The sequence below is a fragment of the Pongo pygmaeus genome, chromosome 5, assembly GCF_028885625.2.
Source record: "Pongo pygmaeus isolate AG05252 chromosome 5, NHGRI_mPonPyg2-v2.0_pri, whole genome shotgun sequence".
In the NCBI taxonomy this organism is placed as follows: domain Eukaryota; kingdom Metazoa; phylum Chordata; class Mammalia; order Primates; family Hominidae; genus Pongo; species Pongo pygmaeus.
In genome coordinates this window covers 36,448,422-36,471,419 of record NC_072378.2, presented here as the reverse complement: position 1 = coordinate 36,471,419, position 22,998 = coordinate 36,448,422, and the positions used below count along the sequence as shown (strand labels likewise).

The following is a 22,998-nucleotide window of genomic DNA, read 5'->3' as shown; positions in this document are numbered from 1 at the left end:
TTCTACTTTAGCTCGTCCTCTGAACTGAACTCCCTAGTGGTCAGATGACTTAGCAGTAATCTGTTTAAGGCTGGCCACGGGGAGAGAGCTAGAGCCATGTGCTCCACGCTGCCTTTCACGCTCCCTAAGCCCAAAGACAGAGGCCAGTAAATTCCAAAGGGGGTAGGAAATACACTTTGATTTGTGGTCCTTTTAAGAAACGTTAACAGATCCATACCAGATGATCGAATTCTTTATTTTGTTACGAGTATAGATAACAGAATTTAGAGTTACCTTTAACAAATCACATAACAAATGATACTTTTCATGCCAAGGGAAATAACAAAAAGGGGCCACAAAGTAAACCAGCAATAGCAGAATACCAGTTGAGTCTTAAAATGTAAAAATCCTCCACTTCCCCTTTCTTTCTGTGAATGATACCTGGCCTGCACATTTTCTGTCTTTGTCTCCTTTAGTCAAAGAGGTTATTATATCCCCTTTCTGTCAAGAAGTTAGAAAGATTCTATTTCTGGAGGAAAATGTGAGTGAGTCAGGTCTTCGCTTTTTTATCTAATTTAATTAATTAGTTTATTTATTTTTAAAGACAAGGTCTTGCTGTCGCCCAGGCTGGAGTGCAGTGCACGATCACCACTCCCTGCAGCCTCAAACTCCTGGCCTCAAGTGATCCTCCTGCCTCAGCCTCCCAAAGTGCTGTGATGACAAATGTGAGCCACTGTGCACAGTCTGCTTTTGCTTTCTTAATATGATTTTCTTGTTCTGTCACTATTATTATAGATACTGGGACATTAACCAAATGAATTCTCTATCCTTGGCCTCCATCACGACCCATTTATACCTTTTCCTACGGCTCATTCTAATAGGTTCTAAATCCATTACTGCATTCTCTTACTCAGCATTCAATTTCTTCATAATTATTGCCATCACTACTTCACTACTTTTCAGGAGAATGAAAACAGCTGTTGGCTTTCTATTTACTATACTCCTTCACTAATGTCTTTTTCTTTTTTTAATTTTTAAAATCTCTGAACAATTTTACTCACCTGGCCTTATTTTTCCATTCTGTTCCCATACATCATGTGCTTTTAAGATAAACAGGTACTTGGGCTGTGTCATGAACATCAAATTAATCTTGTCTACCCCCTAGGATGTTTAAACTACTTTTATCCACTTGCCCCAATTATGTAGGAAACAAACAAACAAACAAAAAAAACCTTTCTTTTTCTTATACTCAATATAGTATTATTTGAGTTAAGTTCCGTATTCCGGTACTCAATTTCAGTAGAGCTGTTGAAATGTATAATGTGCCTCATTTCACAGAGGGACCTCCATTATTAGGCTGTGCACTCAGTGTTTCTTTCTTAAAAATAAGTGATGGATTAATGACAGATAAATACTATTGACTATTTTACCTAGACTTTGGTTTGAATTCCTAATCCAATTCCAAATGACTAATAGCACGTATCTATAGGGCAGATGGTTGGGATGGAAGAGAAGACTAAGAAAGGGCTGCTAGGAGACACTCTCAGGAAGGAAATGAATTTGCTTGGTCTCATTAGCACTATTTATTAATTGAGCTCCTCCCTCTGCCCTTAGGTCCTCTTACTGTAAGACAGTGTTTCTAAGCAAAAACATTAATTAAAAAAAAAAAAGTACTGCTCTTTCTAAGCATCACCTGATATCTTTGATTCACTCTAATCCAGCTTCTACATATCATAAAGGGGAAAAAAATACCTCTTTAGGTTGACATTGTGGTAACACTGACAATGACTTTCAAAATAGTGTGTAATCACATGGGATTATAGTTTGGATCATGCTATCAGAACATCTGAGATCTATACTCAGCTCTGCCACGTGATTCAGTGCATGACGTGGAAAAGTCACTGCCCTTCTGGGCTTTGCTTCTTTATCTTAAATAAGTAAATGAAATAAATTCAGAGTGGAGGTTCAGAAATACACTGGGCTTTGGGATCCTTTCAAGAAATGTACCAGATACATACCAGATGATGGTATTCTTTATTTTGTCAGGAAGATGACGAACGGTTCCAACTCACCTGCTTATGCTTGCCTCAAGCTACCCAGTCGTCTTCCCAACTGGGCAAAGGGCCCCTTCAGTCATAAATGTTGGGAGGAGAATCCAGGAAGGCATAACTGGAGCTTGGCTCCATAGCTCCTTTTTTCTTTTGTTCAACTGCCTGGCGGCAGATCGAGGGAAAAAGGAAGAAAAGCTGGGCTTTCATGGCTTCTCTCATGCCTCTGGCCCAAGAAAATGACCAAGAGCAGGAAATCATAGCAAAAGTAAGCCAGAGTCACATTCCCATGGCTTCTGTCTAAGTCCCTGCTTAGAAGCAAGAGAGCACTAGTTCCAAACTCTGTCTCAGGTTATTTAACTTATAATTACAAGGCAATAGGAGGAAAATTTATAACCACATTCCTGTGTATCTGAGGTATCAGGAGTGAAGTTGTTTCTTCTGAGTGGGGTCTAGGGACTGGGTAGAAAGGTCCCTCTGTTGGGAACAAACATTTTACATAGGATATGTGAGCATCTATTCTAAAACAACAAAAAATAACTTATGGGAAGGGGCAACAGTGTGCAGACAATGTACATTTTATTCTTTTAGTGATTAAGTTAAACTAAATACACGGTGAAGCTCATGCTCTGAGAACAAACACTAGAAACAGTGAAAAGAGCTCTAGAGCATACGTGAAACTTCCGAGAAAGAAGAAAGTCAGGGCTTGAGGACAGAGACACAAATTTTGCATTAATCTCTTGGAATGAATTAGAATCTCAAATCTCATTGCTTTACTGGGATACTATTGTCTAATGGAGGCTCCCATGATCTTAGTGTGTACCCAGATAGAAAATAAAACACACTTGTGCATGCAAGCAGGCACACATGCGTGCACGCACACACACACTCACACTGTCTTATACCTCACTCATCCTGTAAGTCAGCACACAAAGGGCATGTATGCTTACAAACATACCCAGGTCAAAGTACAGATTGGTAGAAGGTAAGTGGCAGAGGCTCCCAACAGGGCAGATAATTACAAAGCATCAACTCACAGACTCTGAGGAGATTTTCTTCAAAAGCTCAGCCCCTGGGGTTCCAACGAGTCTTAAAATGAGCTTCAACTGATCAATATCTAATGGTGGACCATAAAGGAAAATGTTGGGACAAAATAAAAATGAAAAACAAACGATGACAAACAAAACAAAAACAAACAAACAAACAAAACACACCGAGAACAAAAATGAAACACCCCAAACCTAGCTAACATGGTGAATCCCTCTAGGTCAAGGCTCCTGCAGGATGATCACTTCACGTAGGACATGCTCCTCCTGTACAAAGATTCAAAATGCTACCACACACATATCCACTTTATATTCATTTTATGCATCTGTCAACAGCATGTATCAGTAAAGTGAGGCAACTTTAGCTGGTCCTTAGCTGCCAAAGACAGCAGGAGAAAACACAAGAGCTTCACCCAGTTTACACTGCCCTCTTCATCTGCCACCACAGTGTCAGTAACCAGTTCAGCAAAGTGCACTAATAATTAGAGGGCCACAGATAAGGAAAAAAGCAGCAGAGCACAGGAGCTAGGGATGTACAAGTCTATTTATGAATATTCTCCCAAGCGTGACCTAAAGAGCTTGTGATATGACAGTGGAAGCCCTGTGAGACCCCAAAGCCTGACCACTGGAGCACACCCTCTGGAAAGGGAAGCCTCGCCTCTCACACTGGCTATAGTAGGCAGAGCACTATGAGGGAGAGTCGCCAGCAGAGGGTGCTCTCCCACCGCATGTTCCTTTAGGAGCACCATGAGAACGCAAATACAGGCGGTTTCAAAATGCAAATGAACAATGCTTAACAAACTTCACACATCCCAAAGGCTCTAAATAATAGGCCACAATGCCAAAACTTTTATCCTGGTAGCCAACACTCAATGTATACTCAGAATGTATGTGCATGTGTTAACCAGAAGACAAAAATTTGTTCTCATTGCTTTTAGTCTTACCTAAAAAGGAAGTTAAAAAAAGGGGGAAAAATATTATAAAATAGCTTTTAATATTTCCTCTGAAAATGTGAACAGTTTATCCACGTTTATACTGACTGACATTCCAGGGAGGGAGAAGGGGAGGATGACTGTCTTCTGACCCATCAGGTTTTTCACATGACTAAATCCTCTTGGCTTCAGGTCTCAGCTTCAACTTCACCTCCTAAGGGAGGCCTCCCCTCAACACTCTATATACATAACACCCCACCCCCCAATTCTCTCTCAGCACCATGCTTGATAACATCATAGTGCTTATCACAGCCTAGAATTACTTTGTTTGCTTACTGTCTGCCCCCTGTACTGGTCTACAGCTCTACGAGGACAGGGGCCACTCTGCCTCTTCACCATTTATCCCCAGCCTAACATCTGGTACATGACAGGTAGTCAAAATATTTGAGGAAAAGGTAGAGCAAGATGAAAGAAATTTTTGCTTATGGTTATACATATAAAGGCAACATAGCAGCACTTAAAAACAACAGTCTCTATAAAGCCACAGGTGCCTACATTATAGGAATAACTTAATGCAGTAATTTGACATCTTGTCTTTTACTTTCTTTCAGACATGAAATCAGCTTAAATGGAAGAAAATTCTAGGCTGGAGTCAGCAAACCCCAATCTCTGCCTGTTTTATATATAAAGTTTTATTAGAACACAGCCATGCCCATTCATTTATGTACAGTCTATAGGTGTTTCCAATTACAACAAGCACAGTTACCATATGGTTCCCAAGCCTAAATTATTAACTACCTGGCCCTTTCAGAAAAGGTGCGCCAAACCCTATCCTAAACCCAAACAACTTGTGTTCTTTAGCAAGCAAAAACAAACTAGAAAAAGTCCACTCATATAAGTTATTTCTAAATTAAGAATAACAGGGAATTTTGTCATCTGCAAATGGCAAAAATCAGTGTGTTATAAAGGTTAAGATTTTAATACTGGCTTCTCAGTTCAAGATGTTGACAAGAAAAAAATCTTACAGCATTATGTTCATGGGACAGAGTAGGAATGGGGGTGGGATGGCTACTGTCTTGCTCTAAAATAATCAGATTAATTATATTACAATAGAAATCAGTAAAAAAAATTCTTGCTCATCTAAAATGACTCAATTTACAAAAATTTAGTTTCCTCACATTAACACTCTTCAGGAATATATTTAACTGGGTAGCCACCACAAGATAAAGTAAATCATATATAGGAAAAATCTTGACTACTTCAAATCTCAAACAAGTGGCTTTACAATATATGCATCAAAAGTAATCTCTAAAATGAAGCTTTTGATATTGGTATTCTTGTTTAAGAGACTTCTTTCTGACTACTTAACAATGAGAGTCAATTTTTTTTTTTTTTTGAGACGCAGTCTCTCGCTCTGCCGCCCAGGCTGGAGTGCGGTGGCATGATCTCGGCTCACTGCAAGTTCCACCTCCCGGGTTCACGCCATTCTCCTGCCTCAGCCTCCAGAGTAGCTGGGACTACAGGCGCCCGCCACCACGCCCGGCTAATTTTTTGTATTTTTAGTAGAGACGGGGTTTCACCATGTTAGCCAGAATGGTCTCAATCTCCTGTCCTCATGATCCGCCTGCCTTGGCCTCCCAACGTGCTGGGATTACAGGCGTGAGCCACCGTGCCCGGCCAAGAGTCAATTTTTATACTCTCTCTAAGGAAGACAGGCTCTCTGAGCTGTGAATTTCTCAACTACCTGAACTTCACCCTAACCTACCTGAAGAATATGCAATTTCCATTAGTCACAGTGGCTCATTACGTCAATGAGCTGGGAAACCCTCTCTCTCCCACCTCTGCTAGCATGAAACAGTATCAGGCCTGAAGAATCAAGCCTAGTTTGACTCTGGCTCAAACTATTATTCTTTAATGCACTCAATGCTTCAACTCACATCAGATATTCCAGGCACTTCTAAGCTTCCAAGTACTTATTTATGTAACTCATAAAGCAGAATACCTCCCCCTTCTCCCGTCCTTCCAAGCCTTTTCTATTCCTATTTACACTTTGAAGTCCTATTCAAACAAGAACTCTGCCATGAAGTCTTCTTGGATTTTTTTCAATAGCTTATCTATAACTCTATTCTAGTGTATTTATCACTCCATCTTATTTTATAATCAGAGACAGTTGTTCAAGTAACTCTTCTAACTCTCTTTCCACTGAGTCTGATCATTCTGGTTTTAAGGACAGCTACCATCCTGTCCCCAGCACCTTCCACAGAGCAGCTTGATAAATACTGGTTGACTTGAAAAGATGAGCCATGGCACATCCTTTCAGCACCTCGGGAGGTGCCGGTGTCTTCAGTCGTGGCACCGGTGTATGCTGACACTGCTGCTTCCAGTAGTTCTTTTGTCCTCTTCCCTTTGTCACCCCTACACCTTGGAGGTGAACTTCTCTCCTGAGGGCTGTAAAGACTAGTTTGAAAAGGGAGAGCCAAGAACCAACTGAATCGTCTCAGAATGGAAACACTGTATTATTTCAGAGGAGTTAATTTCAGAAGGAAAATGGGTCAAGCTTGAAAAAACAACATACATGGCTCCTATTGGTAGAACTGGAATTTGGGACTCAGTGAAACATACAACCAGGAAAGAACAGACTGGTGATGATGTAGCGGTCATCCCTGTGCTGCAGAGAACGCTTCACTACGAGTGTATCGTTCTGGTGAAACAGTCCTGACCACCAATGGGTGGCTACTGCATAGAGTTCCCTGCAGGTCTCATAGATGATGGTGAAACCCCAGGAGCAGCTGCTCTTTGGGAGCTTGAGGAAGAAACTGGCTACAAAGGGGACGCTGCCGAGTGTTCTCCAGCGGTCTGTATGGACCCAGGTTTGTCAAATTGTACCACACACATCGTGACAGTAATCATTAACAGAGATGACGCAGAAAATGTAAGGCCCAAGCCAAAGCCAGGGGATGGAAAATTTGTGGAAGTCATTTCGTTACCCAAGAATGACCTGCTGCAGAGACTCGATGCTCTCGTACCTGAAAAACATCTTACAGTGGATGTCAGAGTCTATTCCCATGCTCTAGCACTGAAACATGCAAATGCGAAGCCATCTGAAGTGCCCGTCCTGAAATTTTAAGGCCAAAGACGACACTGGCCATTTTTGTAAACGAGACTAACAGGCCTTCTTCACAAAGACTTTGTATTCAACTTAGTTTAATGTAGATTTGAATTAGCTTTTTCGTAAAATAAAAGCAGCACAAAATGCAAAAAAAAAAAAAAAAAAGAAAAAAAAGAAAAGATGAGCCATATTACGCTTTTCAACTCAGCTTTACCCCACTGCCTTGCCCTCAAAACACAGAATGACCATACTCCATGGAAAAACACACAACGTAAAATAAAAATCTTAGTAACTAAAAGCATTTGCATGAAGGAAGTTAAAACATGCAAACCTCAGAAGAAATCACCATGGGTTCTTCAAAAGCTGGCAAATCCACTGAAATACAGGCCAGTCTTCCAACAGTACCAGCTACTATAAGGCCACTATGATTTGCCCAGGCAGTTAAGACCAGAAGGAGCTTCACGTAGCCACTTTAGCGGAGTAAAGCAAAACTCACCACATCATGACAATCAGTTATTTCCACAGTGAGCCATCCTTTGTAATAGGTTTAGCCCTTTTTCTCTTAGGTAGAAAATATTTTTACTTTTAAAATGTGTTTTAATTGTAATGATCACGATGTCAAAATTTAAATCATAAATCTCCTGAATCTTTCTAAAACAAATGAAGAAAAGAACAACTTAAGCCTAAGATTACTCTTTAGACCAAGTCATCTTTAACAGACGCAAAAGTCAGTCAGAATGAACAGGTTAAAAAAAAAAAAAAAAAAAAAAAAAAAACACTAAGCATAACAGGATATTTCTAGGGAAGGTAAAAGAGGGATATTCTAGTCAGTTCTAAGTGCTCCAGGGACTCCTAAAAAACCTCCACAGGCCAGAAAGTTGAAGATGAATAAAAGGACCAACTGCAGGACCTACCTGCCATGAGCAGCAATTTCCAATGACATAAATCCACATAGGGGCAAAGTGGAGCACTAACCTTTGGGAAGGTAGGAAATCTTCCTGGTGACAGACAGGATAGACTAGAATAAGACTTAGCCTAGCTCCTTATCTTCCAGGTTGTCAAAATAGTCATTTTCACTGTAACACAAAGAAAATTTCTTAAGGTACCCTTCCTTGGTTTATGGACAAATCTGAGGATTCTACTTTTTTCTGAGAAAATGTATTCTCAAGTTAGAGAGGAAAGGGCAAATAATCTAATAAAATATTTTTCTTCTTCAGCGTTTATTAGGACACTTGCTTTTGGTGTCTAAAGTGAAACTGCTTTTTAGAAATGAGAGAACATCCAGGCTGGCCAACATGGCAAAATCCTGTCTCTACTAAAAATACAAAAATTAGCCGGGCGTGATGACGTGCACCTGTAATCCCAGCTACTCGAGAGGCTGAGGCAGGGAGAATCACTTGAACACGGGAGGTGGAGGTTGCAGTGAGCAGAGATTGCGCCATTGCACTACAGCCTGGGCGACAGAGCAAGACTCTGTCTCCAAAGAAAAAAAAAAAAAGAGAGAGAGAATATTTGGCAGGGTGCAGTGGCCACACCTGTAATCCCAACACTTTGTTTGGTAGGCCAAGGCGGGCAGATCACTTGAGGTCTGGAGTTCTAGACCAGCTTGGCCAACATGGTGAAACCCAATCTCTACTAAAAATACAAAAAAATTAGCTGGGCATGGTGGCGTGCGCCTGTAGTCCCAGGTACTCAGGAGGCTGAGGCAGGAGAATCACTTGAGGCAGGAGAATCACTTGAACCTGGGAGGCGGAGGTTGCAGTGAGCTGAGATTGCGCCACTGCACTCCAGCCTGGGTGACAGAGTGAGACTCCATCTCAAAAAAAAAAAAAAAAGAATATTTGGCAGGGTGCAGTGGCTACACCTGTAATCCCAACACTTTGGTAGGCCAAGGCAGGCAGATCACTTGAGGTCTGGAGTTCTAGACCAGCCTCAGGAGGCGGAGGTTGCAGTGAGCCGAGATTGCGCCACTGCATTCCAGCCTAGGCGACAGAGGGAGACTCTGTCTCCAAAAAAAAAAAAAAAAAAGAAAAAAAAAGAAAGAGTATTTGAAACCAATGACTGAAAGTGATGGGCAGATGTGAGAGAAGGGTCTCCAGAAGCTTTAGCTCTATTGCCAGTGTTTTAAGTCACAAGCAGGACAGTATGAACAGAGGTGTTTATTATTCTTTGTCTAGTAGTATGTCTGAAATATTTCAAAACATGTTTGCAAAAGAAGAAATGAAAAAAAATAGAAGAAGCAAATTTAATACACTAAGAAAACTCCCATAGACCAGGGCAGCAACTGATGGCAAGTGGATTTTAACTCAGCTCCATTAACCCATAATGTCTTAAGAGCACCATTTCTGTTAAAATTAAAGAAGGTTTTACACATAAAGGAAATTCACTTGATTATGTAGAAAAGGAAAACAACAGCAAGCCAAGGCTGTGATCTCTGGTAGAAAAACAGTATTTGATGCATAACAGGGCTATAAAACTTTCTCTCTTCCTTAAGCTGCAGAGTGTTAAGTGCTGGTAACAGAATTTTCTAAGTGGCTTATTCATTTCAAGATCTATGGTATTTGAAATAAGTTAGTACTGTACCTGAAGAGACATTCTGTATCCTCCCTCCTTTCTAGTACAAAGTTCTGTCAGCTGTGTCCACTTGATATCCCTAGTCAACTAGGCTTTTAAGAAAGGGCTTCATTCTTTAAAAAATAATAATACTATTATTAGGCCAGATGGAAGGGTTCTGCAAAGTCACAAACAAGAGTAATTTCTAATCTCATAACACATAATTGGCTTTAAGACAAAAATGAGTATTTCTTTTTTTTTTTAAATTAAATTAAAGTTCTGAGATACACGTGCAGGATGTGCAGGTTTGTTACATAGGTAAATATGTGCCATCGTGGTTTGCTCCACCTATCAATCCATCACCTAGGTGTTAAGCCCCGCATGCATTAGCTATTTATCCTGATGCGTTCCCTCCGCCTGCCCCCCACCCCATCAACAGGCCCCAGCGTGTGTTGTTCTCCTCCATGTGTCCATGTGTTCTCATTGTTCAGCTCCCACTTGTAAGTGAGAACATGTGGTGTTTGGCTTTCTGAGGAAAATGGCTTCAAGCTCCATCAGTGTCCCTGCAAAGGGCACAATCTCATTCCTTTTTATGGCTGTATAGTATTCCATGGTGTATATGTACCATGTTTTTTTATCCAGTCCATCACTGATGGGCATTTGGGTTGATTCCATGTCTTTGCTATTGTGAATACTGCTGCAATCAACATACACATGCATGTATCTTTGTAACAGAATGATTTATATTCCTTTGGGTATATACCCAGTAATGCGATTGCTGGGTCAAATGTTATTTCTGGTTCTAGGTCTTTGAGGATTTCACCAGTCTTCCACAATGGTTGAACTAATTTACATTCCTACCAACAGTGTAAACGTGTTCATATTTCTCCATAGCCTCACCAGCATCTGTTGTTTCTTGACTTTTTAATAATCACCACTCTGACTGGCATGAGACAGTATCTCATTGTGGTTTTCATTTGCATTTCTCTAATGGTCAGTGACACTGAACTTTTTTTCATGTTTGTTGGCTGCATAAATGTCTTCTTTTGAGAAGCGTTTGTTCATGTCCTTTGCCAACTTTTTTTTTTTTTTTTTTTTTTTTTGAGATGGAGTCTTGCTGTGTCGCCCAGGCTGGAGTGCAGTGGTGTGATCTCGGCTCACTGCAAGCTCTGCCTCCTGTGTTCACGTCATTCTCCTGTCCCAGCCTCCTGAGTAGCTGGGACTACAGGTGCACACCACCACGCCTGGCAAATTTTTTGCATTTTTAGTAGAGATGGGGTTTCGCCACGTTAGTCAGGATGATCTCGATCTCCTGACCTCGTGATCCACCTGCCTCAGCCTCCCAAAGTGCTGGGATTACAGGCATGAGCCACTGTGCCTGGCCCTTTGCCAACTTTTTAATGGGGTTTTTTCTTGTAAATTTAAGTTCCTTGTAGATTCTGGATATTAGACTTCTGTCAGATGGATAGATTGCAAAAATTGTCTCCCATTCTGTAGGTTGTCTGTTCACTATGATGATAGTTTCTTTTGCTGTGCAGAAGCCCATTTGTCAGTTTCTGCTTTTGTTGCCATTGCTTTTGATGTTTTCATCATGAAATTTTTGCCCATGCCTATGTCCTTAATGATATTGCCTAGATTTTCTTCTATGGTTTCTATAGTTTTGGGTTCTACATTTAAGTCTTTAATCCATCTTGAGTTAATTTTTGTATAAGGCGTAAGGAAGGGGTCCAGTTTCAATTTTCTGCATATGGCTAGCCAGTTCTCCCAGCACCATTTATTAAATAGGGAATCCTTTCCCCATTGCTCGTTTTGTCAGGTTTGTTGAAGATCAGATGGTTGTAGATGTGCAGTTTTATTTCTGAGATCTCTATTCTGTTCCATTGGTCTGTTTTTGTACTAGTACCATGCTGTTTTGGTTACTGTAGCCTCGTAGTATAGTTTGAAGTCAGGTAGTGTGATGCCTCCAGGTTTGTTCTTTTTGCTTAGGATTGTTTGGGCTATATAGACTCTTTTTTGGTTCCATATGAATTTTAAAGTTTTTTTCTAATTCTGTGAAGAATGTCAATGGTAGTTTAATGGGAATAGCATTAAATTTATAAATTACTTTGGGCAATATGGCCATTTTCATGATATTGATTCTTCCTATCCATGAGCACGGAATGCTTCTCCATTTGTTTGTGTCCTCTCTGATTTCCTTCAGCAGTGGTTTGTAGTTCTCCTTGAAGAGGTCCTTCACTTCCCTTGTTATTAATAGCTATAGTCCTGGGTATTTTATTCTCTTTTAGCAGTTGTGAATAAGAGTTCATTCATGATTTGGCTCTCTGCTTGTCTACTGTTGGTGTATAGGAATAGCTGTGATTTTTGCACTTTAATTTTGTATCCTGAGACTTTGCTGAAGTTGCTTATCAGCTTAAGAAGTTTTTGGGCTGAGACAACAAGGTTTTCTAGATATAGGATCATGTCACCTGCAAACAGAGTTTGACTTCCTCTCTCCCTATTTGAATACCCTTTATTTCTTTCTTTTGCCTGATTGCCCTGGCCAGAATTTCCAATAGTATGTTGAATAGGAGTAGGGAAAGAGGGCATCCTTGTGCCAGTTTTGAAGGTGAATGCTTCCAGCTTTTGCCTGTTCAGTAAGATACTGGCTGTGGGTTTATCTTAAATGACTTATTATTTTGAGGTATGTTCCATCAATACCTAGTTTACTGAGAGTTTTTAACATGAAGGGATGTTGAATTTTATTAAAGGCCTTTTCTGCATCCATTGAGATAATCATGTGGTTTTTGCCTTTAGTTCTATTTATGTGATCAATTATGTTTATTGATTTGCATATGTTAAAACAGCCTTGCATCCCAAGGATGAAGCTGACTTGACTGTGGTGGATGGATAAGCTTTTGACATGCTGCTGGATTCAGTATGCCAGTATTTTACTGAGGATTTTTGCATTGATGTTCATCAGGGATACTGGCCTGAAGTTTTCTTTTTCTGTTTTATTTCTGGCAGGCTTTGGTATTGGGATAATACTGGCCTCATAAAATGAGTTACACGGGAGTCCCTCCTTTTGTATGTTTGGAATACTTTCAGAAGAAATGGTACCAGCTCTTCTTTGTACCTCTGGTAGAATTTGGCTGTAAATCTGTCTGGTCCTGGGCTTTTCTTGCTTGGTAGGCTATTTATTACTGTCTCAATTTGAGAACTTGTTATTGGTAGATTTAACATTTCCCTGGTTCAGTCTTGGGAGGTCATATGTGTCCAGGAATTCATCCATTTCTTCTAGATTTTCTAGTTTATTTGCATAGAGGTGTTTATAGTATTCTCTGATAGTTGTTCATATTTCTGTGGGGTCAGTGGTGATATCCCCTTTATCATTTTTATTGTGTCTATTTGATTCTTCTTTCTTTTCTTCATTATTCTAGCTAGGAGTCTTAACTATTTTATTTTATTTTATGTTGTTCAAAATACCAGATCCTGGAATCACTGATTTTTTTGGAAGGGTTTTTCGTGTCTCTATCTCCTTCAGTTCCACTCTGATCTTGGTTATTTCTTGTCCTCTGCTAGCTTTGGGGTTTGTTTGGTCTTGGTTCTCTAGTTCTTTTAGTTGTGATGTTAGGGTGTCAATTTGAGATCTTTCTAGCTTTTTGATGTGGGCATTTAGTGCTATAAAATTCTCTCTTAACACTGCTTTAGCTGTGTCCCAGAGATTCTGGTATGTTCTCTTTGTTCTCATTGGTTTCAAAGAACTTCTGATTTCCGCCTTAATTTCATTATTTATCCAGGAGTCATTCAGGAGCAGGTTGTCCAATTTCCATGTAATTGTGTGGTTTTGAGTGAGTTTCTTAATCTTGAGTTCTAATTTGATTGTGCTGTGGTGTGAGAGGCTGTTTGTAATATTTTCAGTTCTTCTGCAGTTACTGAGGAGTGTTTTACTTCCAATTATGTGATCAATTTTAGCCTAAGTGCGATGTGCTGCTGAGAAGAATGTATATCCTGTTGTTTCTGGATAGAGAGTTCTGTAGGTATCTATCAGGTCCAGAGCCGAGTTCAAGTCCTGAATATCCTTGTTAATTTTCTGCTTGATGATCTGTCTAATATTGACAGTGGGGTATTAAAGTCTCACACTATTATTGTATGGGAGTCTAAGTTTCTTTGTAGATCTCTAAGAACTTGGTTTATAAATCTGGGTGCTCCTGTATTAGGTGCATATATATTTAGGATAGTTAGCTTTTCTTGTTGAATTGAGCCCTTTACCACTATGTAATGCCCTTGTCTTTTTTGATATTTGCTGGTTCAAAGTCTGTTTTGTCAGAAAATAGGATTGCAACCCCTGCCTTTTTCTGCTTTCCATTTGCTTGGTAAATTTTCCTCCATCCCTTTATTTTGAGCCTTTGTATGTCTCTGCATGTTAGATGGGTCTCTTGAATACAACAGCATACTGACGGGTCGTGATTCTTTATCCAGCTTGCTGTTCTGTGTTTTTTAATTGGGGCATTTAGCCCATTTACATTTAAGGTTAATATTTTTTATGTGTGAATTTGATCCTATCATCATGATGCTAGCTGGTTATTTTGCAGACTTGTTGGGTAACTGCTTCATAGTGTTACTGGTAAAAGAAAACAGTGTGTTTTTGTAGTGGCCAGTAAGTTTTTCCGTTCCATATTTAGTGCTTCCTTCAGGAGCTCTTGCAAGGCAGGCCTGGTGATGATGAATTCCCTCAGCATTTGCTTGTCTAAAAAGGATTTTATTTCTTCTTCGACTATGAAGCTTAGTTTGGCCAGATATGAAATTTTGGGTTGGAAATTCTTTAAGAATGTTGAATATTGGCCCCCAATCTCTTCTGGCTTGTAGGGTTTTTGCTGAGGTCCACTGTTAGCCTGATGGGCTTCCCTTTGTAGGTGACCTAGCCTTTCTCTCTGGCTGCCCTTAGTATTTTTTCCTTCATTTCAATCTTGGAGAATCTGATGATTATGTATCTTGGGGTTGATCTTCTCATGGGGCAGCTTACTGGGGTTCTCTAGGGATTTCCTGATTTGAATGTTGGCCTGTCTTGCTAGGTTGGGGAAGTTCTCCTGGGTGATATCCTGAAGTGTGTTTTCCAACTTGTTTCCATTCTCCCCAATTCTTTCAGGTACCCCTATCATTCGCAGGTTCAGTCTTTTTACATAATCCCATAGTTCTCAGAAGTTTTGTTCATTTCCTTTCATTTTTCTCTAATCTTGTCGCAAAATAGTCTTCAAGCTCTGAAATTCTTTCCTCCACTTGGTCTATTTGGCTACTGATACTTGTGGTTGCATTATGAAGTTCTCATGTTGTGTTTTTCAGCTCCATCATTTATGTTCCTTTCTAAACTGGTTATTCTGGTTAACAGCTCCTGTAATGTTCTATCATGGTTCTTAGCTTCTTTGCATTGGGTTAGAACATGCTCCTTTAGCTCAGTGAAGTTCACTATTATCCACCTTCAGAAGTCTACTTCTGTCAATTCATCCATCTCAGCCTCAGCCCATACCTGTGCCCTTGCCGGACAAGTGTTGTGATCATTTGGAGGAAAAGAAGCACTCTGGCTTTTTGAGTTTTCAGCGTTTTTTCATTGATTATTTCTCATCTTCATGACTTCATCTAGCTTTGAACTTTGAGGCTGCTAACCTTTGGAGGGGTTTTGGTGGGGACCTTTTTGTTGATGTTGTTGTTGCTTTCCATTGTTTTGCTTTTAACAGTCAGGCCCCTCTTCCATAGGGCTGCTGCAGTTTGCTGGGGGTCCACTCCAGACTCTATTTGCCTGGGTCCCTCCTGTACCTGGAGGTGTCACCACTGGAGACTGCAGAACAGCAAAGATGGCTGCCTGCTCCTTCCTCTGGGAGCTCCGTCCCAGAGGGGCACCAACCTGATGCCAGTGGGAACACTCTTGTGTAAGGTGTCTGGCGACCCCTGTTGGAAGGGTCTCATTCAGTCAAGAGGCACAGGCCCACTTAACAAAGCACTCTGGCTGCCCCTTGGTGGAGGCGGTGTGCTGCACTGGGGGGAATCTCACTCATCCAGACTGCCTGGATTCCTCAGAGCCAGCAAGGGGAAAGACTAAGTCTGCTGATCTGTGGAAACTGTGGCCACCCCTCCCACCAGGGGCTCCATACCAGGGAGATTGGAATTCTGTCTGTAAACCCCTGGCTGGAGTTGCTGAAATTCCCGCAGAGAGGCCCTGCCCCGTGTAGGGGGATGAGTCAGAGTTCAGCCTAAAGAGTCAGTCTGGCCATGATGTGCCACCACCACTGTAGGGTCTGTACTGTAGGGAATTCCTTCTGGGTCCCAACCGCCCAGTCTCTCCAGCACCAGCAGGGGAAAACAGCAGACTGGAGCTGCAGTGATGACAGCAACCCCTCCCCCAAGGAACTCAGTAGTCTTATGTAGTCTCCAGCCAAGAGGCCGCCAAGAATCTACACAGCTCTGTGCTTGGGACCCAAGGCCCTGGTGGCGTGTGCTCATGAGGGGGATCTCCTGAATCACAGGTTGCACAGATCCTTGGAAAAAGCATGATTTCCTGGGCAGGGTAGCACAATCACTCACCACCTCCCTTGGCTTGGGGTGGGAACTCCCCTTGCCCTTTGCAGCTCCCAGGTGGGCTGTCGCTCCACTCTGCTTTTCCTCACTCTCCATGGGTCATGCCAACCACCTAGTCAGTCCCATTGAGAGAAGCTGAATACCTCAGTTGCCGATGCAGGATTCACTCACCGTTTTCGTTCTTCTTGTTGGAAGCCTCTGATTGCAGCTATTTCTAGTCGTCCATCTTGTCCCCTCCCCAGTATTTCTTATATCTTTAAAGGAAATCCAGGAATTACTAACAACCAGTACCAAAATAATCTTTCAAAAAGGAGACTAATTACAAAACCCAAGAAAAAGGTAGAACAGGAAGATAACTTGAAGAGATCTAAAAATGCATAAACCAATACCACTAGCCATGTGTAATTAAGTTTAAAAGTAATCTAAATAAAATTTTAATGACATTTAAAATTCAGATAAAAATACTCAGAAAACTTTAAACAGAAGGTGATAGGGTTTGGATGTTTTGTCCCCTCCAAATATGTTGAAATGTGATCCCCAATGTTGGAGTGGGGCCTGATTGAAGGTGTTAGGGTCTTGGATCCCTCATGAATGGCTTGGTTCCCTCCGCACATTAATGAGTGAGTTCTCACTCTATTAGTTCATGCAAATGCTGGTTGTTTAAAAGAGTCTGGCATCTCTTTTGCTCCCTCCTTTGACATGTGACATGCCTGTTCCCCCTACCACCATACGTGAAAGCTTCCTGAGGTCCTGACCAGAAGCAGATGCTGGCACAATGCTTCTTTTACAGCTGTGCAACTGTGAGCCAAATAAACCTCTTTTCTTGATAAATTACCTAGTTTCAGGTATTCCTTTATAGCAATGTGAAATGGACTACCAAAGAAGAGAACTTCCCCAACATGATAAAGGGCATTTATGAAAAACCAACAGCTAACATCATACTCAATGGGAAGAGACTGAAAGCTTTCCCCCAAGACAGGAACAAGACAAGGATGCCTACTTTCACTGCTGCTATTCAGCATTGTAGCAGAAGTTCTAGACAGAGCCATTACATTAGATAAGAGAAAGAATTAAAAGCATCTAAATTGGAAAGGAAGAAATAAAACTATCTGTTTGCAGATGACATGACCCTATATATAGAAAATCACGAAGAATCTAGAAGAAAGCTGCTAGAGCTAATAAATAAATTGAGCAAATTTGCAGGGTGTAAGATCAACAATCAAAAATTAATTTGGTTTCTATATATCAACAATGAACACACCCAAGAATTTCCATTTATAATCGCAGCAAAAAAAATTAAATACACAGGCAAAAATTCAACCAAGGTAAAAGACTTTACAACTGAAAACTATAAAACACTGCTGAAAAAAAAATAAAGACTTAAATAAATGGAAAGAGATCCTGTGTTCACGAACAGGATGACTTAATAGTGGTTAAGATGTCAATATCACTTAAAGTGCTCTAAAAATCTGAAACAATCCCTATCAAAATTCTAAAGCCTTTTTTTGCAGAAACAGAAATGCCAATTGTTAAATTCATATGAAATTACAAGGGACCCAGAATAGTCAAAGCAATCTTGAAAAAGAAGAACAAAGCTGGAAGACTCACACTTCCTGATTTCAAAGCTTACTATAAAGCTACAGTGATCAAAACAGTGTGGTACTGCCATAAGGATAGATATATAAACCAATAGAATAGAACTGAGAGTCCAGAATTAAACCCAGACGTGTATTGCTAATTATATATACCAAATTTCTAAGAAACAGGTAAAAGGTGAATGAAACAAAAAACAAAGGAGAAATCCTAGGGTACAATGTTGATTCAATGGGGAAAGTAATAGTCTCTTTATGGTGCTAGAATAACTGGACTTCCAGATGCAAAAGAATGAAGTTGGGCCCCTACCTCACATCATCTATAAAAATTAATTCAAAATGGATCAAAGACCTAAGTATAAGAGCTAAACCCTATTATATTCCTAGTAGTTACAAAACTCTTAGTAGAAAACACAGGGGTAAATTATTCATGACCTTGAATTTGGCAATACAGTCTAAAAATATGACATCAAAAAAGCATGAGCAAGGACAGAAAAAAATACATTGGAACTTTATCAAAATTAAAAATGTTTTATGTATCAAAGGACATTATCAAGAAAGTGAAAAGACAACCCACAAAATAGGTGAAAATACTTGCAAATCATTTATCTGATAAGGGTCCAAGATATATAAAGAACTACCACTCAACAACAAAAAGACAAACAACCCAATTAAGAATAGGCAAGACTTGAACAGACATTTCTCCAAAGAAGACATACAAATGGCCAATAAGCAGATGAAAAGATGCTCAAAATCATTAGTCATGAGAGAAATGCAAATCAAAACCACAGTGAGATACCACTTTGTAACTACTAGGGTGGCTACTAAAAAAAAAAAAAGAACAAGTGTGGAGATACAGGAATCCTCATACATTGCTGGTGGGCATGTAAAATGGTGCAGCCACTATGGAAAAGAGTTTGGTGGCTCTTCAGAAAGTTAAACATAGAGTTACCATATGATGTAACAATTCCACTCCTAGGTACATAACCGAAAGAATCAAAAGCAGGGACTCAAACAGATGCCTGTATGACAATGTTCACTGCAGCATTATTCACAATAGCCAAAAGTAAAAACAACTCAACTGTCTACCAACAGATGAACAGGTCAACAAAATGTGGGATATATTAAATACTTACAATGGAATAGTATTCTGATACATGCTACATCATGGAAGAACCATGAAAACATTATACTAAGTGAAATAATCCAGACACAAAAGGATAAATATAGTATAATATGATTCTACTTCTATGAAATATCTAGAATAAGCAAATTCACAGAGACAGAAAGAACAGAGGTTACCAGAGGGGAGAATGGGAAGTTACTGTTTCATGGGCTGAGTGTTTCCATCTGCGGTGATGAAAAAATTCTGGAAATAGGTAGTAGTAGTGATTGTACATCATGAATGTAATTAATGCCACTGAATTGTATACTTAAAATGGTTAAAATGGGGCCGGGTGCAGTGGCTCGCGCCTGTAATCTAGCAATTTGGGAGGCTAAAGTGGGCGGATCACTTGAGGCCAGGAGTTTGAGACCAGCCTGGCTAACACGGTAAAACCCCATCTCTACTAAAAATACAAAAATTAGCCAGGCATGGTGGTAAACACCTATAATCCCAGCTACTTGGGAGGCAGAGGCAGGAGAATCGCTTGAGCCCAGGAGGCGGAGGTTGTAGTGAGCCAAGATCATGCCACTGCACTCCAGCGTGGGCAACAAAGCAAGACTGTCTCAAAAAAAAAGGTTAAAATGGTAAATTTTATGTTATATACATTTAATCACATAAATATTTTCAATTCAATTTCCAAGTTAAACTAGCTATATTTCTTTTTTTTCTTCTCCACAACATTACTGCTCATCACTAGCTGCATTTCAGTTGCTTAATAATTAGCCACAGGCAGCTGGTGCCTACAACCACAACATTGGATAGCACAGATATAAAACATTTGCAACACCACAAAAGTTCTAGTACATAGTTCTTACTTACAAGCCAAAACCACCAATTCCAAATGCAAAATGATCAATAAATAAGGAAAACAGGGAGAAAACTGGACACTCAAACAATGAGTACCTTCTAGAGCAAACTTTTCCAACCCAGGACCTGCGGGCTGCATGTGGCCCAAGGGCTTTGGATGCAGCCCATCACAAATTTGTAAACTTTCTGAAAATATTATGAGATTTTTTTTTTTTTGCAATTTCTTTTAAGCTCATCAGCTATCATTAGTGTATTTTATGTGTGGCCCAGGACATTTCTTCTTCCAATGTGGCCCCCGGAAGCCAGAAGACTGGACACCCTTGTTCTAGAGGTTGCATTTAAAAATCATAAATAAGTGGCAGTTGCATGTCTTTCAGGCTGAAGGAAGAGGGTATGAGGCCAATACATTCTCCAAAGGTTTTGAAAAGAGGAGTTCTACAAATTAGAAGAACAGTGAAGAACAGAATATTGGAAAAGAAATTGTGGCCTACATGACAGGTAGCTTTGGATTATATTCTCTGGGTCTTGGTTGCCTCATCTATTAAAAACAGGGGATTCAACTAGATGTTTTCTAATTAACTTTCTGATCTCATTGGTACTTTTCAAAAAAAATGAATAGAGATTACTAACATCTTCAAGACCAGCCAATATTAAACTAAAATTCTACTGGGTTAAACTCTAGTTGTACTCAACACTAGCTGCAAACTGGAAGACTGTGCTTTGACCCATGACAACAAAATGGAGTCTTTAGGATGGTCTCCAGGGATCTAGAGTTTTTAAAAGCTCTGCAAAGTGATTCTGACACACTATGAGGGTTAAGAACCACTATGCTGGAACACAAGTGACCGTATAGTTCAGGCAGGAAAAGATAATGGGAAACATTTTCCTCTTTTCTTCTTGTCAGGCAATCAAAAGCTGTTATCTACACAGATGGCAACTTACAAGAGAAAGGTAAAGTATATTACAAATAAAAATCCTTTGATTTCGACTTTTACAATCCAGGAGAGAACATATGTCTGAAAAAGAGCCAAGTAGAATAAACTAAATAACTAAAACCAAAATTTTGAAATGAATTCTCATGTATTAAAAAATGAATCCCTTATTAAAAAGTTTAAACACTAGGTTGTTTATCTAAAGCTCACAGAAGAAAAAGACCTAAGCACAAAGGGAAGATTTCCTACAGGCAGAAAGTTAGCATTTAAAAGGGTCAGGGAATAGACAGGTGTCTGTGAGACGGGACCACAAAGGTACAAGACCCATACTGCTTTGAAAACTTTCTAACAGTAGTCTGCCAAGGAGATCCATCCTTTCCTACCTATCACAGAATTAAAAACAAAACAAAACATTAATGATTCATAGGTAGGCAATTAAGTGAGAGGGTGAAGGGATAATCTGTTTTGCAAGGCCATTACTGAAGATGATGGCTAACATTTACTGGCAGGCTCGTCTCAGTACTTTCCAGTTATTATCTGGCTGAATTCTTACGACAACCTTGTGAGTATGTATGATTATTATCATTTTATGGTTAAGGAAACTGAGAGAAATAGAGGTTAGAAAACTTACTCAAAGTTACATAGCTGGAAATAAAAGAGCTAAGATCTAAACCCAGGAAATATGGCTCCAGAGCATGTGCTTAACCTGTATGTTACACTGTCTTTCCCTCTCTGCCACCTTGTGTGTCTACACCGGCATGGAGGTCTGTGACTGACTGAATGGTAGCTGAAGACACAGACACAAGAAGAGGAAGGGGAGCAGGGAACAGAGAATAGCATCAGGACAGCAGCTACTCCAGAGGACAAACCAAGGATGGGACTCTGAGATATGTACCTGAGGAAAGGGGGAAGTATGAATTCTCCCTAATTCTCTTACCTTGGACTGTAATATATATATATATATACCAAATTTCTGAGAAACAGATATAAGGTGAATGAAACAAAGGACAAAGGAGAAATACCAGGTATTAAACTAATTTAAAATCCAGAGGTAGGGAGTAATAAGTTAAGCTAAATACAGGGAGACTGAACTCTGTATCAATCCTAATATTCAGAGAGAAAGAAACAGCTTTACCTGAGAAATAGAGGTTTTTTCAGCTCATAATGAAAGTACATTCTCTCTAGCAGAAGATAGTTAGAACACGTGGGTAGATATCACGAACATCATAGCCATTACAGAAGTATATCCCAAATTGTAAGCAAGTGAATTGACATTCTGGTTTATAAACTCAATGAGTTTATTTAGGTAAGGGACTAAAACGGCTTTTAGATCTCTAGGCATAACAGATCAGAGGTAGCATGTCTAATATTGCCCAACCAAAACCACCTGAAGGCTAGTTAACTCAATTCTACAAAAAAAAGAAAAAAATCCCCAAAACTAATTCTAGACATACATTTTAACATTCTTTCTCACCTAAACATCTTCCATAAGTAGAACTGATGAGAGTTCCAACAAACCACATTTTTCATGACATTAATACTGAACCATGAAACAAGCATACTGCAGATAGGAAAGGAGCTAAAATAAAGGGGCTATAATAAACCATAAATTAGACGGTAAGTCTTGGAGTAAATTAGGGTTTGGCTGCAATCTGGGAAAAACTTGTGCTGGAAAAACAAAACTACATTACATGGTAACCTTTTCACTTCTTGCTTTTACTATTTGTTGTCAAACAACAAACATAACAAGTAAGCAGTATATCATTGCAGGTACCAAACATAGCCCTTTTAATACATAAACATAATAGCAAGATGCCCTTCATTTATAAACGGGTATCTTGTGCTCATTAAGTGTTTATACAAGTAGACTAAAACTGTCACTGGGATCTGGAGTTTCTCATGAGTATGCTCAGGTCTCAGAACTGCTGTGGGATGATTAATAAGGGATTGTTGCAAAAAGAAGACAGATTTGATGGGTTTTTCAACTTATGAGGAATTTTTCCAACTCACAAAAGTAAACTGAAGCCTCTTTCTTGGCAAGGCAAGCTACTCAGTAAGAAGAAAGACCTCATAATGCATTATCTAGACTATAAAAGCAAAATACAGAGAGCCTTCCCTAGAGATAAGTAAAAGGAGTATACATCCATGGACACTGGAATACAGATAAGAAACAAGAATCCAAAACTTTTTAAAGGATACGGTCTGTACCAGGAAACAATGTTCTTCCAGTCAACAGCTCGGCCATTATGCATCCCACTGACCAAATATCAACTGGCAAAATTAAAA

The 22,998-nt window shown here is 39.8% G+C and overlaps 2 protein-coding genes across 4 annotated transcripts in view; one reads left to right on the top strand and one right to left on the bottom strand.

Annotated features, from left to right (window-relative positions):
- MAPK14 (mitogen-activated protein kinase 14) overlaps window positions 1-22,998 on the bottom strand; it is an 83,537-nt gene that overhangs the window by 11,639 nt on the left and 48,900 nt on the right. For 2 of the 3 annotated variants that reach the window (XM_054491211.2, XM_054491213.2), the window contains exons 8-9: window positions 22,912-22,983; window positions 3,065-3,144 (exon numbers count right to left, since the gene is read on the bottom strand). In XM_054491211.2, the coding sequence (XP_054347186.1) occupies window positions 3,065-3,144; window positions 22,912-22,983 (152 nt within the window). The remainder of the gene's footprint in view (window positions 1-3,064; window positions 3,145-22,911; window positions 22,984-22,998) is intronic. The other variant, XM_054491212.2, reaches the window with a different exon arrangement.
- On the top strand, window positions 5,802-7,884 carry LOC134739718 (ADP-sugar pyrophosphatase-like). Its single transcript, XM_063666164.1, has one exon. The coding sequence runs from the start codon at window positions 6,731-6,733 to the stop codon at window positions 7,130-7,132; it is 402 nt and encodes a 133-aa protein (XP_063522234.1). The 5' UTR covers window positions 5,802-6,730; the 3' UTR covers window positions 7,133-7,884.

What these genes read in the sequence shown, in the direction of transcription:
- LOC134739718 (XM_063666164.1), top strand. Translation starts at nt 6,731, where the DNA reads ATGGGTGGCTACTGCATAGAGTTCCCTGCAGGTCTCATAGATGATGGT.